This window comes from Pteropus alecto, unplaced genomic scaffold, assembly GCF_000325575.1.
Source record: "Pteropus alecto unplaced genomic scaffold, ASM32557v1 scaffold11, whole genome shotgun sequence".
Lineage (NCBI taxonomy): Eukaryota > Metazoa > Chordata > Mammalia > Chiroptera > Pteropodidae > Pteropus > Pteropus alecto.
The window spans coordinates 15,662,119-15,682,548 of record NW_006431956.1 but is presented as its reverse complement, the minus strand read 5'-3'; the positions used below and the strand labels follow the sequence as shown (position 1 = coordinate 15,682,548).

The 20,430-nt window shown below is 34.0% G+C and overlaps 1 protein-coding gene across 4 annotated transcripts in view; it reads right to left on the bottom strand.

Annotated features, from left to right (window-relative positions):
* Nucleotides 1–379: 379 nt before the first annotated feature.
* ACBD5 (acyl-CoA binding domain containing 5) overlaps nt 380–20,430 on the bottom strand; it is a 34,181-nt gene continuing 14,130 nt past the window's right edge. For all 4 annotated transcript variants that reach the window (XM_006907030.3, XM_015585672.2, XM_006907029.3 and 1 more), the window contains exons 6-13: nt 18,139–18,273; nt 17,051–17,248; nt 16,172–16,278; nt 14,185–14,452; nt 10,990–11,189; nt 6,528–6,572; nt 6,097–6,206; nt 380–2,066 (exon numbers count right to left, since the gene is read on the bottom strand). In XM_006907030.3, coding sequence (XP_006907092.1) covers nt 2,054–2,066; nt 6,097–6,206; nt 6,528–6,572; nt 10,990–11,189; nt 14,185–14,452; nt 16,172–16,278; nt 17,051–17,248; nt 18,139–18,273 — 1,076 coding nt within the window. In that variant the 3' untranslated portion in view covers nt 380–2,053. The remainder of the gene's footprint in view (nt 2,067–6,096; nt 6,207–6,527; nt 6,573–10,989; nt 11,190–14,184; nt 14,453–16,171; nt 16,279–17,050; nt 17,249–18,138; nt 18,274–20,430) is intronic.

Here is a 20,430-nt window from a genome sequence, read left to right as displayed (position 1 = left end):
CATGAGTCCTTTCTAGGAATTCCTACTATTCTCAATCCTTTGTGTGTGTGTGTATGTGTGTGTGTGTGTAATCAATGCATTTCTATCAGTAATAAGTAATAAAAAACATCATTTCTCATTATCATTTTATTTTTAACTTAATTTTACAACAAAGGAACAGAAAAGTAGATTAAAAAAATACCATAGCTGTCAATTTAAAATTTTAAGTGAGGTTTTTGTTAAACAAAGCACTATATCCTATACTTACATCTTTACTTGTATATATAAGAACTGTGTGCAAAGTGCTTTTCAACCTATAAAATAAGACTTTGGAATAGGATACAAATGGTTATCCCTAAGAGTTAGTTACCCCCAAATGCTTGTAATGAATCAAATTCGCTTACATTCTTAATTTGCATTTTATTTCTTTATATACTAAAAGAAAAGCCACTATTTTCTGATACCAGATGGATATCCAATGTTTGAAAATAATTCCTGATCCACAGGACTAAACTTTATTTTTACATATAATTCAGTTACTTGCTTCATTCTTTTCCCTAAATAAATAGAGGACAGTTTTTAAAAAGCAAATATTAGTAGATCCCTTTAGACAGGCATTTTAATTAAGATGAGATTAAAAAAATAAAATCAAGTTACAGGAAAGGAAAAGAATAAGGAAAAAAAGAGTCTTGGGAAAAGTAAACTGAATTCTTACATTTTTTTTTTCCTCAGGCAAACAAAGACCCACCCTCTATGGTAGGGATGGATTACTTTCTCTTACTGAAAACACTCCGAACACATGATGCTTAATCTGACACCATACACACCAATAATGGTTAAAATTATTTGTTACTAAGACTGCGAATTAGAGAAATCTTTAAAGTACACAGGTACATCTAAATGAACAAGGAGTTTTAGAAGTTATACAGGAAGAATAATTCCAAACAAAGCCTTTAAGGATCTAAGTTATAACCTTCTTTTTAGTTTAAATGTGGAAGGTGGGGGAAAGACATTTAAATTTACATTAGTTGGGTATGCTTTATTCATATGGAAGCATATGGCTGCTAGCTTGCAAATCCTTTTACTACCTCTGCGAAATAGGTATTTCTCAAATACCATACCCCGAAGGGAAAACTGAGGCACTAAGAGGTTAAGAGTCCAGTCTGTATAGTTTACCAGTTGCAGAAAAGTGGTTTTTATGTGTTTCCTTTTTGACCTTTGTAAAAACAGTATAAATAAGTTTTTTCGTTTCATATTTCAAAGCACCCTATGAAGCAGAAACGAGTTATCCTCAGTTAAAGACAAATGATTATAAAGGGATAAATGTACAGGATTGAGTAAAAATCTTATTAATGATCTGCAGGCTCAGAATAAACTTTTAAACCTACTTTAACCTTATTCTTCATTATTTCCATCAGCAGGTTATGTCTATTCTGTGACTCATTTGTAAAAACTAAGCCTTGTATATGGGGCTCTACTTTATAATAATGGTGTTTGAACATTAAAGTCAGAGCTGTGAATGACCAACAAAGGGCAGCCCACCAAGTGGATGTGGAGAAGACTCTTCCAGCAGTGTTCTACTCCTTGGCATGGCAAAGCAGTGACCAAGACAGTCAATTGAATCTCACTTGAAATTCACTCCTGGTTTGTAGTCTTTCTCATATTTAATTTAGAAAATTAAAAATATTCACTTATAAATCTGATCTCATCATCAGACCTGTACCTAAGGAGCTTATATTTCTCTACGGGAGATAATCAGGTAAACATGTTACCAAACAATAATTAATAATTTAATCATTTAATGTCCTTCAAGTTCAAGGGTAGGGTATATCTATGGATGCTACTTATAACCTAGTTGAGACTGATTATTCAAGTATCAGCAATATTAGTCCTTAAAATGTTATCATTTGTGTAGTGCAAAATATATATATGTGTATATATGTACACAAACCAAACTACTGGACAACAAAAAGAAATGTAATCACAAACTAAGATTTTCTTGTGAGTGCCACAATCCTTTTCATTCCGAGGTCATCCAGGCCCAGTAGTCTTCTTGAGTAAAATACCATTTTCTTCAGTTCAGTTTTCTTTAAAAAAAAATAAAAACCAATTTCCAATGAATAGAAATGCAACTTGAACATGGAACACATCCCATACCAAAGAATGCTCTGAATGCTAACAGAATCATAATATTCAAATTCAAAACACATAAAATTACAAATGATCCTTATGAAATTATTTCATGTGACTGACACACAGCTCAATAGGAAAGATCCAATTGCAAGTGCTGACATTATTAGTTTTTAATAAATAATTGAAATGTACATTCCTCTGCTCGTAGTTCTCAATTCTCACCCTTTCTAGTTGGCTGGTACACAATTTGGATTTTTGCAAATTATTTCATAATTTTATCAGTGGAAAAGCTGTGAAACAAAAAAAGCTTAATAAAACTGCAGAATGTTGATAGATGCTACTTTCCAGGCACTGTGCCAAGTACTAGGGAGTTAAACATAAATGAGGCAGGCTCTCAGCCTGCTAAAGAGCTCTAGTTTAGCTGAGGGAGGCAGGGGAACATATAAACCAACAACTCAGGTATGTGTACTGTGACGGTTTTAATGACAGCAAAGTCAACGAGCTGTCAGAGAACGGTGGGCTTGTTAGCACAAGACACAGCAATCACATAACACCTGAGTTCTGGGAAAAGTCCCACGGCGGAAAAATCTCTATACCCTCCCAGCACTCAAGATCCCAAAATGCCTGAAACTGTCTCATCACAGATTCATTCCTTTTCCTCTGTAACAATGCTCCTAGCCAACTCCTTGGCAGGAGTGATATTTTGAATAATTGGATCATTCCTTATCCTCTGTCACAATCTTCTTACGTACACCTTCTTGGTAGGAGTGACATTTTAAATAAATAGATCAATTTTTATATAACAGAAGACCGCTCATGGCATGAAGAAAAAAGGCCCAGAAGCGACAGAATCATGGGTAGTATTAAAAACTAATACCCAAGGGAGATTTTAACAGAAATGTTAGCTGGAAGTGCCTGAAGAGTTAGCAACTTTTATCAAGAACACACATGATGCAATTACAACACAAGGTCCTTTACAGATTTACCAAAAAAGCACACAACTTGGGTCTATGAACTCTAATCTACATTATTCTAGTACAACAGGGAAACAGAATAAACAGAAATCATTATCTTCGAAACTTCAGAATGTTTTTCAGGCTCTTAATGAGATTTTTCTCTCCTTTTTTAAAAAATTAACTTGCAAAACGTGAGGTACGGCGTGTAGGAAGAGTACAGCAAAGAGCAGATCAGGGAATAGGAATAAAAATCTGCCTTTGCCCTCGTGGCTGTACTGAGATTCTTTCCCCTCCTCAGAAGTTTGGACCTGCCTTTTTGGGCCAGTCCCATCTTCCCCAGGCTGCATTTGATAAATGTTTATCTCTGAGATCCTCCCCACTCCTATCCAGTTTTTACTGATTACCCCTTTACTGAAAGCTCAGTATTTTCAAAGAAACTCTATTGAATCTCAGCAATTTATGAATACAGACAGACTGATAAAGAAAACTGGTTAGAAAAAGTAACAGATTAAAAGTAGTCTTCTGGACTTAACATGTCTACTTTTAACTAGTATTTAACTCATTGATAATTTTAATAGAATTATCAGGTTAGGTAACTGGGGAAGAGATGACACCACAGGAGGCTGTTCAGGGACTATTTTTGAACAGGTCTGCAGGTGTTGCTTTTTGTATTGCATTTAGAAAGAATGTTTTTCTAATCTACTGCAGAGTGATGTGAAGAAATCTCTTTTATATACCGGAAAAAAATTAAGCAGTGGGCTGTATTACCTTTAATGTGAAAAATAATTTTTTTTAAGTTTACCACAATAGCCACTTATTTTACATATGTATAGGACTATCTCAGTGTCTGTGTCCAGATCGCATTTATTAAATAAAAAGAAAGCTTTTCCATGTCATATGGTACTTCGCTTTGCCACCCTGCCAAGAATGGGCATTCAGCCATGCGTTCAGCACATGTTTACTGAAAGCCTACATTGTACTAGGGAATGAGGGACAGGATGGTCCCTTTTATAATAAGGCAAACCCCCTTCTGCCCACACTTTTCCATCCTAACAGGATTTCTAGATCTTTTCTTCATCTCTAACACAGACCTGTCTCCTCCAAACCATACATATCACTCTTTAATCTTCATTCCTATTACCTGTCAGAGTAAAACTAAACCCTGCCGCATTAGAAAATGCCAAAATCCCCTCAAGGCTATAATTTATTTCCAAATCAAATATGGCTCTATCTCCAAAAACAGTTAATGTTATATACAAATATATTTATACACACACACACACACACACACACACACACACACATATGTATATATGTATATATATACACACACATACATACATACATACATATAAGCAAGAAACACATAAAAACACTCTCATGAGAATGCCGTTACACGGTGCTAAGTAATTTGCAATTTGGAAGGACTCTAGCCATGTTAGATGTTCCTAACATACAGTGGAAAAGTTGATAAAGATTCAGTAATAAAGCAGAAAGTTTAAAATAGTAAGGTACATTTAAAAAAGTAATTTTAGAAGAGCTGCAATTTTTGTTGACTGCTAAAGCAAATTACAGTTTTGTTTTTTCAGTCTTTTATAAAGTGATAAGCTGCATCAACCTTGAGCATAAAATAAACTGTTAACCAAAATAAACTTTAGGTTTTTTTTGTCCTATGTCAAATTTCTGTACCCTCTGATTCCCCACTTTCTACATAGGAAACATGAAAGGGAACTTTGAAATGCATCGCAAAATACGCAAACATCTGCCTTTACTGCCACTGTTCCCTGCAGTTTAAATCTAGTATTACTAGTATTACTACATGTTGAAAAAAAGGTTTGATTCTTTTTTCTTCCAATCATCAGGGAAATCAGAATTTAAAACACTGTACAGCACTAAACTCAACCATCAAAGGAGCAATGTAAAATGTGTGAAAGAAGAAAAGAATTTAAACTGAGGTCTACATCTCAGCTGAAATGGCACATATACCAGTGGATTAGAAAGGGGGTAAATAATACTGAGAAAGCAACTTATGCTTCTGAAATCCTATTAAAGTTTTTTCCACGTGGGCAGGTATATTCCAAGAACATTAATGTACCAGAAAACTTACTTAATTCATTTATGAACATAAATCAAGCTGTCTTAACATAAGCAAAGAACAAGGAAGACTGAAACAATTCACCCAATGTCATGTGCATTTCATTTTCTACTATAAAATATTATAATTGGAGCACTTACACTAATGTGCTGATAATCCCTTCTACATTTGAGAAGGGTAAATGTTTGTTTTTTGCTTTTGTTATCAAATGTAATAATTAAAAACTTGGGTTCTGTAGTAGAGGAACAACATATCCATAATTATTTAAACATGCAGATTTTTAAAAATGTGTTTCTACTCACATATTTAAGAAAGCACTTAAAAATTTTATTAGCAAATACCCTATTTCTTTTCCCCATCTGTGCTGCTTAATGGAAAATGGTGACAAAACACCAAAAACATAATCAGTGAGGCCATCACTGAGGTAAACAGCTGTCTGTCCATCCATGGAAAGTAATTCAAATTGTTTACATAGTGTCCAAAAAAAATACTTTAAGGATTTTCTTGAACCCAAGAATTGTGGGCTCAGGTTATTCCTAATTTAGACAATCTCAGAGCACTTTCAAGGTATACGGAGCATGCAAGCATGCAATGTCTTTCTAATTAGCAAAGGGCCCAAAATAAACATGACTTTAAGACGCTGTTGCCTCATAAGCCATAAAACTGAAACCTATAATGGTTTTCTTGTTGTTGCTCAAATCAAAGGTGTACAACTCCATCAGATGCTCTCAAGTGAAAAAATTTTAAGTCTAACAAGTACCTAGAAATCCACCAGATATCATTTCCAAGGTGGTTTCAGTCTCAGGATCAGTATAGAATGTTTAATATGACAATATATCTATAAAATTGGACCTATCCCTTTGGCGACTGCTAAAAGTTCTATCTTCTCTAAGAGTTGACACACCACTTTGAATTATAAAACTATAGTATTACCTTCTCCTTCTTTGATAATATAAATGCACCAACCACTGGGCAATAAAAGGCCATATAATAGCAAAAGTTAATGCACCAGGAGATATCTCGAAGGGCCACCATGATGGTCTCTGAGAAAATAAAATAAGATGGTCACCAATCTATTACATATTGCATGTGTAAACTTAACAACACATTTACTTCATAATTTTGAAAATATATAATAATAAATCTGCTAAAGATAGGGAGATATTCTGTATTTCAGAGCATAATTTAGTATGTAGACTTTCAGAAGTACTTCAGATGTAAACAAAAAAGAAATCTATTTTTAACTTCAAAGTTTTACAGGGACAATCAGTTCATTTGGAATACTTTAAGGACCTCACATAAGATAAATAGACAGTAATGTACTTGAAACCATGGCACTTAGATTTAAGAAAAGAATTTCTTACCTGTGAAGGAGACTGATTACTAGTCTGTAATGTTGATGACTTTGCCTATAAATAGAAATGAAAGTGATTTAACTTTGACAAATGAAAAAATAAAAAACAGTAATTTTTCAATTTCCTATCTTAAAAAACTGAAATATTAGTTTATTTTCTTTTTCTGCTAATTATGCTTTGATTATCCTGAAACCCATATTGACCAAATGACAAGGTCCCAAAAGTTACTAGACAAATAAATGCCCCTGACATATTTTATAGTTCGAATTTTAGAAAATTATCAAAATAAAACTCCAAATTAACTTAACCATTATTTCTTTTATATTCTTATTAAATTACTTAATCAATTTCTCACTCATTAATTTCCATACAAATACCAATTTACAAACACATTTGAGAACCGCAGTCTTCATTATTAATTAAAATTGTAAAGTTTATGTGAATGATATCCAGAGATCTGTTTTGGAAATTCATGGTACGTTATAGCAGAAGAGGTATGACACGTGAACTGTTAATGCTGTAGGCTTTTAAAAATTTTTTCCAGCTTTATTTAGGTATAATTGACAAAATCTGTATATTCAAAATATACAACTTGATTTGATATATGTATGTCTATATACACACACAAACACACACATTGTGATTACCATAATCATATTAATTAGCACATCCCTCACCTCACATAGTTACCTTTTTTTGGCGGGGGGGGGGGGGCGCCGAGGGGTGAGCATTGTAGGTTTTTTAATGAGAAATATAAACTAAGCAGAAAATTTTCAAACTAAGAAACACAGATTCCAATTTGGTTCATCCCAAATGCAAGTTTCTTTAGGCTGGGTGTTAAAAATTTATTACTCCAGTTTCTCCATTTATTATAACTTTAGAGAAACGGTATGAAGATTAATGAGATCATTCATTCAGTAAATATTTACTGAGCGTCTATTATATACCAGCCACTATTCTGGGCATTAGAGATATAATAGGGAGCAAAATGACGAAAATCACTGTCCTAATGTAGCTTATAATCTAAAGGAAGGATACAGATAATAAAAAATAAATCAGTATAATATACAGTATATCAGGTATTAACAAATGCCATAAAGAAAAATAAAACAGGGAAGGGAGAATGGGAAATGTCAGAGGGGAGGCTAGGAAGCAAGAGTGGACAGGGAAGGCATTGCTGGCATTTGAGCAAGGCTCAAAGAAAGAAAAACTATAAACTATGTGACTAACTCGAAGAACAGCCTTCTGTACAAAGGGAACGGCAAGTGCAAAGACCCAGAGTGGGAGGGGGCCTGCTGGCAAGTGTGTGCGTAGCTCAGTATGACTATAAGAGATTTACCTTAATGGCACTTCTCCAGACATAATGGAATATGGGTAGATTTACAAAATTGGGTTCCCAGGTATCTGATGACTTATCCAAGGTCACATTACTCTATGTGATTTAGAATGGAATTTGAGGTGACTAAATCCCAGTGTGATGATACAATTACTCTTCACTAAAGCAGCAATTACTAACAAATACTAAGACAGAATCAGAATAAATGGAATTAGTGAATTTTTTTCCTAAGTAATAAATGGTCTGGAAAGGCAAATGAAGATCTCCACAGAGCCTTGTTTACACCTAAGTAGTAACCAGCACTACCCATGTAATTAGCACTATGATTTTTTGCTTTACTACTTATCTATACATATTATGAAAGAAAAAAATTAAATAATACTTGTTAAAGCATGGTAAGGAAGCTTTATTCAAGGGAGCAGGGGCCATAGGTATAGTAGGGACCACTGCAGCGGTGCAGGGGATGAGGGGGAGTAACTGGACTCAATTCCCAAAATAGCAGAGGCAGGTGGGAATTCACGTCAAGGAGTAGGGTGGGGATCAGTGGAAGGAAAACCACTAAGAGGAAACATCAGAGGTAAGGGAGATTCTGGCTAAACCTACCTAACAGGATTCTTGCTGAAGACAGGCCAAGGTGATGAGATCACCTAGAGACTGTGAAGGATGGGGGAAGTCCGATCAGATATTGAGGGTGGGAGGTTCTGGTTAAACCAACTTAGCAGGGCGCTTGCTAAAACTGGATTTTATAAGGAAGACATGAACAGATGGCCTAAGAGAAGGTTCAGGAGCCTGACTAAAGTCTGATCAAGCGATGAATCTTTGTCAACATCAAGTGGCTTTTGTGTAGCTTTTACATATTTAGAAATTCTATTATCATTCTATTGCTATATTAAAATAAGGATTACCGAATTTTTGGAAAATCACTCTGAAGGGAAAAATCTTACATAATAATAACCACTGCAAAGAAAATATGAAACAATGAAGTGTTTAAATTAGGTTCTCTGTAAGGCTGTGAACGTCCTAAGGGAAGAAACCAAGCTGTTTCACCATCATTGCTGCTGTCATCTTCATCTCATGTGACAGTACTTAAGCGCTTAATATGTTCCGGGCACCGTGCTAATAAGCATTCTATTTTATCCTCTGAACAAGCTTATGAGGGAGGCATTAATATTTACTTTTTATAGCTAAGAAAAGTGAGGCACAGAGAAGTTAAGTGACCTGGCCCAAGACTACACAGTAAGTGGCAGAGGTAGGGTTTGAACCCAGGTAGTTTGTTTGAAGGTCTGCTACCCGGTGCTTTCCCCACTTTCATTTTTGTTTCTGTTGCCTGGAAAAGTATCTGGGTATGTGTGTCCTCCCGTTATGCCAGCTTCTCCATCTGCTGAACTAAGGGTGCTGAACTAAGTTTCCTTCAGTTCTACCATCAATTGCTATCCTACCATCAATTTATTATTTTATTTATGCAAAGTCGCTATGCAAATTTTTATTCAAACACATGAATTATGCACATTTTAAGGGGAAAAGTCCCTTAAAATGTCAGAATCTTTGTAGTTCTATGTAAGACAAGTGTGAAAAAGAAAACTTCTTTTAAAAAATCAAAAGGATTTCTAGCAGAATTTAAATACCATTAAAGACATTAAATACGCATAAAATATTCTTTTTAAAAAAATCACAGAACAAGAAAAGACAGACTACCAGAACGATATGTTCAATAATACTAAATTAACAAATGAGGTTTCTGGCATGGGTTAACTCTTTTTTTTTTTTTGCTTCCTTTAAGATAGTTCTGTATTAATCTAGGGATAGTCTGAGGGGATCGTGGGCCTAAATAACTCAAGCTAATGTAGAATTTTCTTATTAATGAAAGATACAAATAAAATAGTTTAACATCAACAACCTATACTTACTTGGACAAATAAGATAATGTCATTTATTTAAGGCACTATTCTTAACCTCTTTTTCATTATAAACCCTGTTGAAGACAACAAACCCTCTCTCTTCAAAAATGCAAAATTAAATAGAAATTGCCATATTGTTTTAGGGTGTTCATAGACTCCCAAAGGTCTACAGATTCCTAATCTAAATGATAATAAAATGTAACTGAAAATCACTGAGATAGATATAATTATGAAACCTTGAAGTAATATAAGTAAAAGGTAAGACGTTGAGAATGGTTGTTTAGAAAGCCTACAGTGTTAATTTCTTTATATATATCTATATGTGTGTCATCCTGTAATGGATGACAGGATGATCCTGCAATTTGTTATAGCACAATGCTTCAATGTTGTAAGCAAGATCGGACCACGAGGCTAGCTCCTCATTCTCTTCTCCGACCAACATGACTAAAGGAAGAACGAGTTAGGGACACGTGGCGCAGATCACCAGCAGCCATTTGAAAGCTCTGTAGCTCAGTCCAGGGATTATCACAGCCCAGTCAAAACTGTGATTCAAGCTTAATTGTCCCTTCCTATGAACCCTTTTCCCCTTTTTCAGTACTCCTCCATATTCGCCTGTTATTCAGTATAGGATAGCGATCTGCCACAGCAGAAAGAGCGATGCCCTCAGAGATAGGATATCTGTGTTCCCGCCTGTATGTCTGCAACTGATGAACTGTGCTACCTTTTCAAAGGTTGAATACCTTTGATCTTCCAGGGCCAAATAACAGTGGAGGTCAAACTACAACTCCATACTACTTCTCTGGCTTTAAAGTTTTGACCCTAAAACTAATTACACTAAAGGGTTAGTAACAATATATTATCTCTACAGCATTTTAAGAAGAAGTCAAGATAGAGGACAATGCTTCCTACAAAAAAATGACTCTTTCATGAACTCCAGGGTGTTAATTATTGTCTATATTAGTTCCTCATATTGAACTATTTAACAGCTCTTATTCTTCTAATACCAAGCAACTTACTCCTTCCCCCAAAATGGTACTGCGAATTTTACACACTGAAAATTTTCTATTTTGTAACTGGTGTTGTGCTTTTGGGTCAGTCTTTTCTTAAGTAATATTTTCAAAAGTGGGTTTTATTTTTTTTTAACCATTAAAATATATAGATTTGGGTAAATCTGATCAATATCGATTACACACTGTTGTACACGATCAACAAGTAGAAGATGAATTTGGAAGCTTACCTGTGAGGCCACTGCTGTTTCCAGTTTGTGAAGTCTCTGAAGGACATTCTGCATGTCTTCCTGCAGTCGCATGAGCACGAGAGCAATCTGCTCATTGAGGCTGCCTCTCATCCCTCTGTCTGAACCCCAGCGTTCCCCATCACCTCCACTTCCCACTTGCTGACTCTTGGCTCCTTCACTCAAATGTTGCATCCTATGCCCTAGTTTAAGAGAGCAAAATAGGTTAGTTGTAAATAGGGAGTGTTTTATTCATTTTCCTCTGTTATTTCTTTGAGATTTAAATCTCCAGAGTGGAATGGAAACCATCAGGAAGCACACAAAGTAAACCACTGGGATCAAAGAGTAAATATGTAAACTTCTATTTATATTGATATATTCTTAGGCTTTTTCTAAGGCTTTATAATATATTTAATATACTACTACATGACTAAATGCATATAATTCACAAATAATACATATATATATTCAGGGTGCATTCTCAAAAATCTTTTACTAATAAGGTAACAAGATTGAAAAAATTTGAAGACTGTTGAGTATTAAAAGCTACACTAAGTAGCTATATTTTTCTTTTTGGTCACTGTAAACCTCCCAAAAGTTTTTAAAATGTTTTTATTTTTATAATTTCCACTATGTTTATAAAGATATTGAAATTTCATTACTTTTACAATTTTATTATATATCTACCCATTCTTTTTCTACGCTTATGTTTACAGAATTGGCATTACCCCTTATACATGATTTTGTATCCTACCTTAAAAAATACTATAAACATTTATCTGCATCATTAAATTTTATTCCAAAAACACTGAAATGGCCACATAAATTCTCTAGTAAGACATGAAGCAATTTATTTGATCATTTGCCACTTTTCCATAGTTAGAATGATTCCAAATTTTTGCAATTACAAATACCATTGCAATGAATGTCTTTGTATATAAAGTTTTATCCAAATTTCTACTGATTTCTTTAAGACAGATAGACTCATAGAAATACTGGGCCAAAAGTAACCACTTTATCAAGTTTCTTAATGAGTGTTGTCAAGTTATTTTTCAGAAAAGCTGAAACAGTTTTATACTGCAGCATATAAAAGGTATTACCATGTTACCCTACCCTTGCAGAAATGGAATAGTACAAGTTTTTACATTTGCAAATATAAGTTTTGCTTGTTTTGTTTTAAATAATAAACAAGAAATGATCTACCTGATTGCCATCTGACATCCTGGAACTCTACAGCAGCAAAATTCCCTAAGCTGAACTACAAGCAGTGTTTGGGTTGTCAGAGAAACATAATTGGAGCTGTTTGCCAAGTTAAACCCCAAAAAGTACACTGAAGTGCTTGATGCCATTTTCAAGAAGATTTCTACTCTTACATCAAAATGAAGTAAATTCTCAAGTGGTCCTTTCAGACCACTTTAGCTATTGGTATGGAATTTACATAGGAAAAAAATGTGGAAAGTCCACTTTGCGGCTTAATTTTTCCTGTATCCTTAAGAACTTGAGATATTCTGTGAAGGCCTGTCATTGGGTACTGATGATGGCAGAAAAGTATTCCTGCCTCTGCTCACTTTAGTGTATCTTGTAATAATATTCAGCTTTCAAAGCAGACTTCACAAAGCCAAGATTACTCAGACCATTCCCATGTTATGTTAATCCCCACCTCCAGTCACTCCATCCAAATACCCTATATTTTTTGCTTCAGAGCACTTACCACCATTTGCAATATATCTGAATTGTTTGATTATTCACTGTCAGCTCCCCTACACAAGAATGTACCCTGAAGTGGAGGGACATTTCTTCTTTATGGCATCCCCAGGACCCAGAACACAGCCTGACAAAGAGCAGGTGCTCAATATTTGTTTAGTGCTGAGGCAGATTTACTATAAAGCTTGTCAAGCTCAACTTTCAGGGTGTGCCACTTGCACATGACCCTGTGATTGCTGGAAGTTGCAGTGTGTTGCAGGTGGGGTGAAGTCAGGTTGCAAATAGGAAGCCTTTCATATGTTTATGTGATAAACTGCCCAAAGAAAGAGGCCTGAATTCAAGACTCCAGTAATATGCTGTGATCTTCCTTTTCTTAACTAAATATTCACAATTCTGTATGTGTTCAAAGGGCTATTTTTTAAACTATAATTTTCTTAATACCGTTAATTCCTTTTTCTGCTGTCTTAATTTGCTTTACTTTTGTAGGTTTTTTTCAACCAGATACACTAATAATCCTTTAATTTTTTATGACCTCATGAAATTAAACAGGGATTTTCCTTTTTTTCAAGTGTGCAACATAATGATTCGATATTTGTATATATTGTGAAATATTCACCACAGCAAATCCAGATAACATTCATTACCATACACAGTTAAGATTTTTTTTCTCGTGATGAGAACTTTTAAGATCTACTCTCTTAGAAAACACAGTCAATAATATTGTAATAGCCATGTATGGTGCCAGGCGGGTGCTAGACTTATCAGGGGGACCGCTTTGTAAATTCTATAAATATGTAACCACTATGCGGTATACCTAAAACTAATATATTGAATGTCAACTGTAATTGAAAACTTTTAAAAAAGATCTACTTTTGGTAACTTTCAAATTATCATATAGTATTAACTGTAGTTACTATGGTGCACATTATATCCCATGACTTATTTTATAACTAGAAGTCTGTACTACACCTTTTGACTCCCGTCACCCATTTTCCTCATCCTCCAGCCCCCAAACCCCTTCCCACCTCTGGGAACCATTAATCTCTTCTCTGTAAGATTCCATGAAAGTGAGATTATATGGTACTCATCTTTCCATTAATTCTCTTTTTTGATAATACCTATTCATTCCTTACTATAAATAATTAAAAATTATTTACTTTTCTTCCCCATTCAACTCTCTAGTCTATTATCTGATCGTATTACTATTCGTAACGTTGACCTTTGTGTTAAATGTTCTTTTATCTCTACCTCAAAAAATGCATAAAAGATGTAAAAATACAAACGTTTTCCCCCATGCCTTCAGAGGACATAGTACTGTGCCTTGTGGAATCAAATGGAAGAACCAGACACAAAGAAAAATGGTCAGATGTTATATATGGATAAATTTTAACATTCCCTTTGCAGATTGATAGTTCCAATACTCCTATCGAGACCCTCTCTGTTTCACTAATTAGTTTGTAAAGATAGTCAGTGAGAACATAAAAGAATACACACCTCTCCCTCGCCTGACACTGGAGAATTCCTCATTTTCTCCGCCTCGTTTCTCACGGTGTGGTGCTCCACTGTTACTTCTGCCATCTTCTCCTCCATGCTTTACTTCACCTTTTCCTTCCACCGCTACCACTTGCATGTCCCCAGCGTTGCCATTCTCAGGATATACTTGAACATCTTCAGGAAAACCAGAATTTTCCAAGGGCTGATTGAGATCACTACCCAAGTAATATCGAAATGGTCCACTGTTTGATGTAAAGCTGTCTAAAGACTATAAATTTAAAATACTGAGTTAAAAGGTATAGGCAAAATTATACATCACAAAGTTTTCATGATAATAGAAGAATTACTGTTTTTATGAAATGTTTTTTTCATGTTATTACAGAAAACATTATTTTTCTATAAAAACTTCTTCATATTCTGCCTCCTATATGTAGGGAAGAAATGGGAGAGAAATGATTCATTTATAAGGAAAGAATTGAGAAGTTATGGCAATGAATTATTCTTGTGAATCAGTCATTCGTCCAATAAATATTTAAATGAATGTTTAAATTAATGAGAAATTTTTAAATGGGGAAATCAATGAGAAAAGGAAAATGTTCGAATCATACTAGGGAAACAATAAATATGGTATTAGTTAATCACCAAAAGAACTTGAAAACACCTTGATTCTCGAGGACTCCAAAACTGATCAGAGACATTAGACATATTTTTTAAAGACTTGGTGAGGACAGTGATGTGGCGGGGCTGTATTTTATCTAACGGTTTCCTTCAGGAAGGGACATCTGCATCAGGGTTCAAAGGATGTGCAGGAGTTAACTCGGTGACAGGGGAGGTAAATGTGAGTTACATTCCAGCGAAATGAACGCATGGATGCTGGTTCTGGAAGAGAGAAGGGGAAGGGACTTAGAGGGTGGTATGAGCAAAGCCCAAACAGGACAGTGGTGTGAACAGAGAGGCCAAAAAGGTAAGCAGGAGCCAGATCAGGCAGAGCCCCATGAAAGATTTTGGTCTATCGACTGATTTACAGAGAAAATAGGAGCAATTTAGTATCTAGAATTTTACTGAGATTAATCCCCATGCAGTCCTTTTTCATCAACTTTCCCCTAAACAAATCTTTGAAAAAGAAGAAATAAAAGGAAATCTGTATTTTTATCACTTTTCATTTGTCACTAATTGCAGCTTTCTCAGTTTAGTCTCCTTACCACTATTCTTCCCATCTACACTACTCATCTGTGTTTGACCTTAGTTAAAAAGTATTTTTTGTTCATTGGTTTTTAAAATTTGAGAAAGCTAAGAGGTAAATTCAATTGCATTATGGAATTTTTAAAAAAGAAAACACAAAGAGATAAAGTTAAAATCATTACTTTAGGGAGGCAAAAATAAATGATTTTCTGTAAGACACACTTGAACTGCGTTAGAACAGAGGTGGGGAACTAGTGGGGGAAGGATACACAACTACCAAACATAAATACAGCTAGCTGTCAAAACCACCCTCGTCATTATCAGAAAAAGCTGTCAAAGAGAAAAAACAATTCAAGTGCTTTTAATAAATTTTTTCAAATGTTAGCTTCCAAAACTCAATCTTAATTAACTGAAATCTGAAAAGTATGTCCACTAAAAATTCAGCTCAACATATTAAAGTCAATGTGAAGAACAGATTTATTTCTTGGAAAATTATTTAATTTTTGAATATTTATCAATGTTTCAAACTTAGGGCTTAGCATAAGGAGTGTACCCTCTACTTCTCCAACTCACCTCTCTCAGAATATTCATAAATATGAATATGTTATAAATTATAACATTCAGATGTTATTTTTTGAATATTCAGAAACTTTTAAATACACAATTTAAAATATAAATATTTAAACATTTTAGAGGTATGTTTTCAAAGCGATGAACAGCCTGTACATCTGCTATTAACAGAAGTTATGCACGAATTCGGATATACCACTTTGAAAACTTATCAATTAAAAAATGTAATTTTTACCTCTTCTTGTCCAAATTGCTCCATGGAATCACAGTAAACTTCACTGTCTGAATCACTTGTCAAATGCTGAATTCCTGAAACATCTTCAACATGATCATCATTTATATCTAAATATGAATAAATGTCCAGGTCGAATAATTATTCTCTAATTGAAGAAAAAGGCATATATTCCATTTTCAAAACTTATTAGCTCTATGTTATTTCACACTGGGAGACAAATTTGATTTACCAAACCACACTTCTTTTCTTTTAACTTACCAAAACTTTAAACTTAGTTGGTAATTTTTATTTGGAAAGATAACAAAGTATTATATCATGGAATTATACAAAGACATTGTCCAAATCAAACCTTGCAAAATTTAATAACCTTGTAAGAGAACAGTAATAACTAGTAAGAAGGCCTAAGACTGAATGCAACTATGCAAGTTTGGTTGTTACATTAAGAAATTATAATTCTTGGTGTCTTGGCTAAATTGAAACAATGTTAATAATTCACTGTATACAAATTACAGGCTCACAACTAGAGCTCTAAGATATGAAAAAAGTATAACATCTTTCTGATTGGAGAAAAAAGGTATCATATTAAGAGGTTTAAATTAAAAGAAACATAGGAATAAAAGTAAAAAGTGCAAAATTTTAGTTTAAAATGCCATACAAAAACAATTTAATAATCTCAATAAAAATATAAAAGCCCTGGCTCTAATTCACTGTCTTTCAAAAAAATAAACCTTTATAATATTAGTAAATCCTAAAATGTTACTAAATATCTTAGCATTAAGGTTTTTAAACTCTAAATTACTCCTAAATATCCTGAAATTATTAAAAGAATATTTGATTTATAGAGAAGAGGCTGGACAAATAATTATTATGGGAGAATACCTTGGTGAATGCAGACAATAGTTTTTCCAGTTTGCTCCAAATTTTGATCTACAGGTTTTATTTCTTCAGCACTTCTGCCATTCAGGGAAGAATTGGCATGAATGTCAAACTGTACGTCCTGAACAAAGCTGTCTTTATCATAGCCATTAGTGACAACAATTTCCAAATTCTTATGGTCTGTGGATTTCTTCGTTTTATCTTTTATGTGAAAATGGAGAGTCATAAAAGTTTACATTAGGTCAACTTCTGTAATCTATGTTCTACTATCAAGTCATTTCCCCCTACCATAATCCCTTTGAAGAGTTTCCTACTTGGATCAGAGAGATGGGGTGCTTCTCAAAAAGGAGTTTTTCATATACTGAGAGCTCAACCAAACTGAGTTGGTTTTACAACTGCTTCAGTTCCCTGTGAATTTTTTAGACCTTTTAAGAAACAATCTCTCAAGGTCTTTACATTCTCTCAGCATAGGAAAATTGTTCTATAAGACCCAGCAGTACAAAAATGGTCAATAAAAAGATCCTTCAAAGAAGGAATCATTTGTCATACCTTAATGAAACACAAAGAGAAAACTAAGTTGTGCAGTTTGTTTTGGTGTCTTTCTGCCTCTCCTTCCTGAACAGTCTTCCCAAGAATCACTAGTACTCTTACTAATAAAACCTCTTAATGCAGTGCCCCATGATTCCAATGTTCCCTCTTCATCAAAACTTCTGCCCGTATCCTAGTCTCAGGATTCCAGTCTATTCTTGATGAGATATTCAGAGTTTTAATTTGTCTCCTCTCCTTGGTAACATATGCATTTTCATACTGGAAACAATACCTTAAATGAATATATTTCTGATGCAGCATTTCAGGCATTACATTTGGAGGAAAGGCCTATACTTGTTAGCCTTCAACTGACATCCATTCCAACTATGCATAAGGCCGGCTGTCCTTATTCTCTATAGAAGAGCCTTTTGTCCACAGCAAACCTGGCTATAGGGTCAACAGCCTACATCCCACTACACGCACACAATGTCAAATCAGCCCAAACCTCTCCATACCCTTTGTCTTAGTTAATGTAAAATTATTAGCCCATCATCAAAGGTTACCATTATCACTTTGTTCTGCTCCTTTCACTTCTTCTTGGGCCTCTTCTTCCTCAGACTCAGCTCCACTATCACTGCTTTCAGCTTTACCATTAACAGTTTTGGCATTTGGAGTAGAAGTTAGAACATTACCAAGATCTAAAATATGAAATGACCATTTAATCTCTAATGCTGTAACATACAAATAACACTGTAATTTACAGATAACTAATAAAATAATTTTTAAGTAAAAAGTTAGATTCCAATATATACTTAATGGTATTCTATTCTTTGTCTATAAATATTACATACGTTACATAAATTCCTTCAATTAGTTTACAAGAAATTGATAAAACCATTCTGAACAAGGCAAAAGATAAATTATTTTTAATGTCAATCAAATTAATAAAGTTAGAGATAAATAAACTTTATACATGATAAATAAAGAATTGCTATATGCTAGCATACTGGAAACATAAATATATTTGACCCTAACAACAATCATCATTAGTTGGACTACATTTAAACATTTTTAAAATCTTTTTATAACCTTTAAGGCTTCAGGTACACAATTTATTATTATGTCTTTATAGTTAAGCTTTTCATAAAAATATAAGTTAATGCTATCAGTCACGTAAAAAGGAAAACTGTCCTATTGCTCGAAGTCATACCTTAAGAGTAAACACATCAGAGCTTCTCAAACATAAATATGCATAGGAATCACCTGAGATCTAGTTAAAATGTGGATCCTGAATTAGTAAGTCTGGGGTGGTCTAAGATTCTGTCTTTCCATAAAGCTCCCATGTGATGCCAATGCTGTTGGTTACTGGACCACATTTTGAGATACAGGGAATTACATTCTCATCAACGCTTTAAGATATTAGAGGCGTCCTAAATGGCTACCGGCCCAAAATAGTGGTCTTCCTCCATAAGCTTTTGGGCTTTATTTTCACTTATACAAATGCATTTGGGATGCTTTCCTGCATCCCAAATAACATATTAAATTTCAAAATCTCCATACATCTTAAACAGTCAGGTCTATATTCTTATGTAAGTCTACTTAAACAGAAAGCTACAAAACAGAAGACTAAAAATTCAGTTCTATCTAACGCATTGTGTTCTAGTTTCTCTTAGAGAATCATGATAGTTTTTGAATCTCCCTTTCTCTCCCTCTTATAACCAGGAAAAAAAAAAAAAGAAAGAAAAGAATAACAACAATTAACAAAAAACAAAAACACCCGCCACCCACAGACATCTTCAACAAAACTAACAGGAAACCCCCCAAACTCCCAACAAATGACGGCTGTCAAAAAGGACTTGACAGGAGCAAAAACAGGATCACAACAGTTCTTTGATGAGAGTTGTAGAAAGCACAGACAATTACTAATGAGCCCTACTTCACATCCAAAAATCAATAAATGTAATATACCATATTAACAGACTAAAGGACAAAAGCAACATGTTTATGACAACAGATGCAGAAAAAACATTCTACAAAATCCAACACTCTTCATGATAATAATGCCGAAGAAATTAAGAATACAAAAGAATTTTCTCAAGCTGATAGAGGGCATCTATGAAAACTCATAGCTAGCATCCATACTTAACATAAAAAGACTTGAATTTTGTGTTCCCAAAATAAGTAAGACAAAATGTATGCTTTTGCCATTTCTTTTAATACTGTACTAGAAGTTCCAGCTAGGAAAATTAAGCAAGAAAGAAAAAGGATTTTTTTAAAAATTAAGCAAGAAAGAAAAAAGATTTTTTTTAAAAATCCAGATTGGAAAAAAAGAGGTAAAATAACCTCTATTTGCAGATGACACACTCTTTTATATAGAACATCCTAAGAAATCTATGAAAACACTATTAGAACTAATAAATAGTTTGGCAATGGCAGGATAGATAAGGAAGACAAAATGTATGCTTTTGCCATTTCTTTTAATACTGTACTAGAAGTTCCAGCTAGGAAAATTAAGCAAGAAAGAAAAAGGATTTTTTTAAAAATTAAGCAAGAAAGAAAAAGGATTTTTTTAAAAAATCCAGATTGGAAAGAAAGAGATAAAATAACCTCTATTTGCAGATGACACACTCTTTTATATAGAACATCCTAAGAAATCTATGAAAACACTATTAGAACTAATAAATAGTTTGGCAATGTTGCAGGATAGAAGGTCAGCATACAAAAATCGACTGTATTTCTATAAGCTAACAATAAAAAAAATCCAAAAATAAAATTAGAAAACAATGCATTACGAAAGCCCCCAAAAGAATACTTATGAATACATTTGACAAGAAAAGGTATAAGAATTATACAGT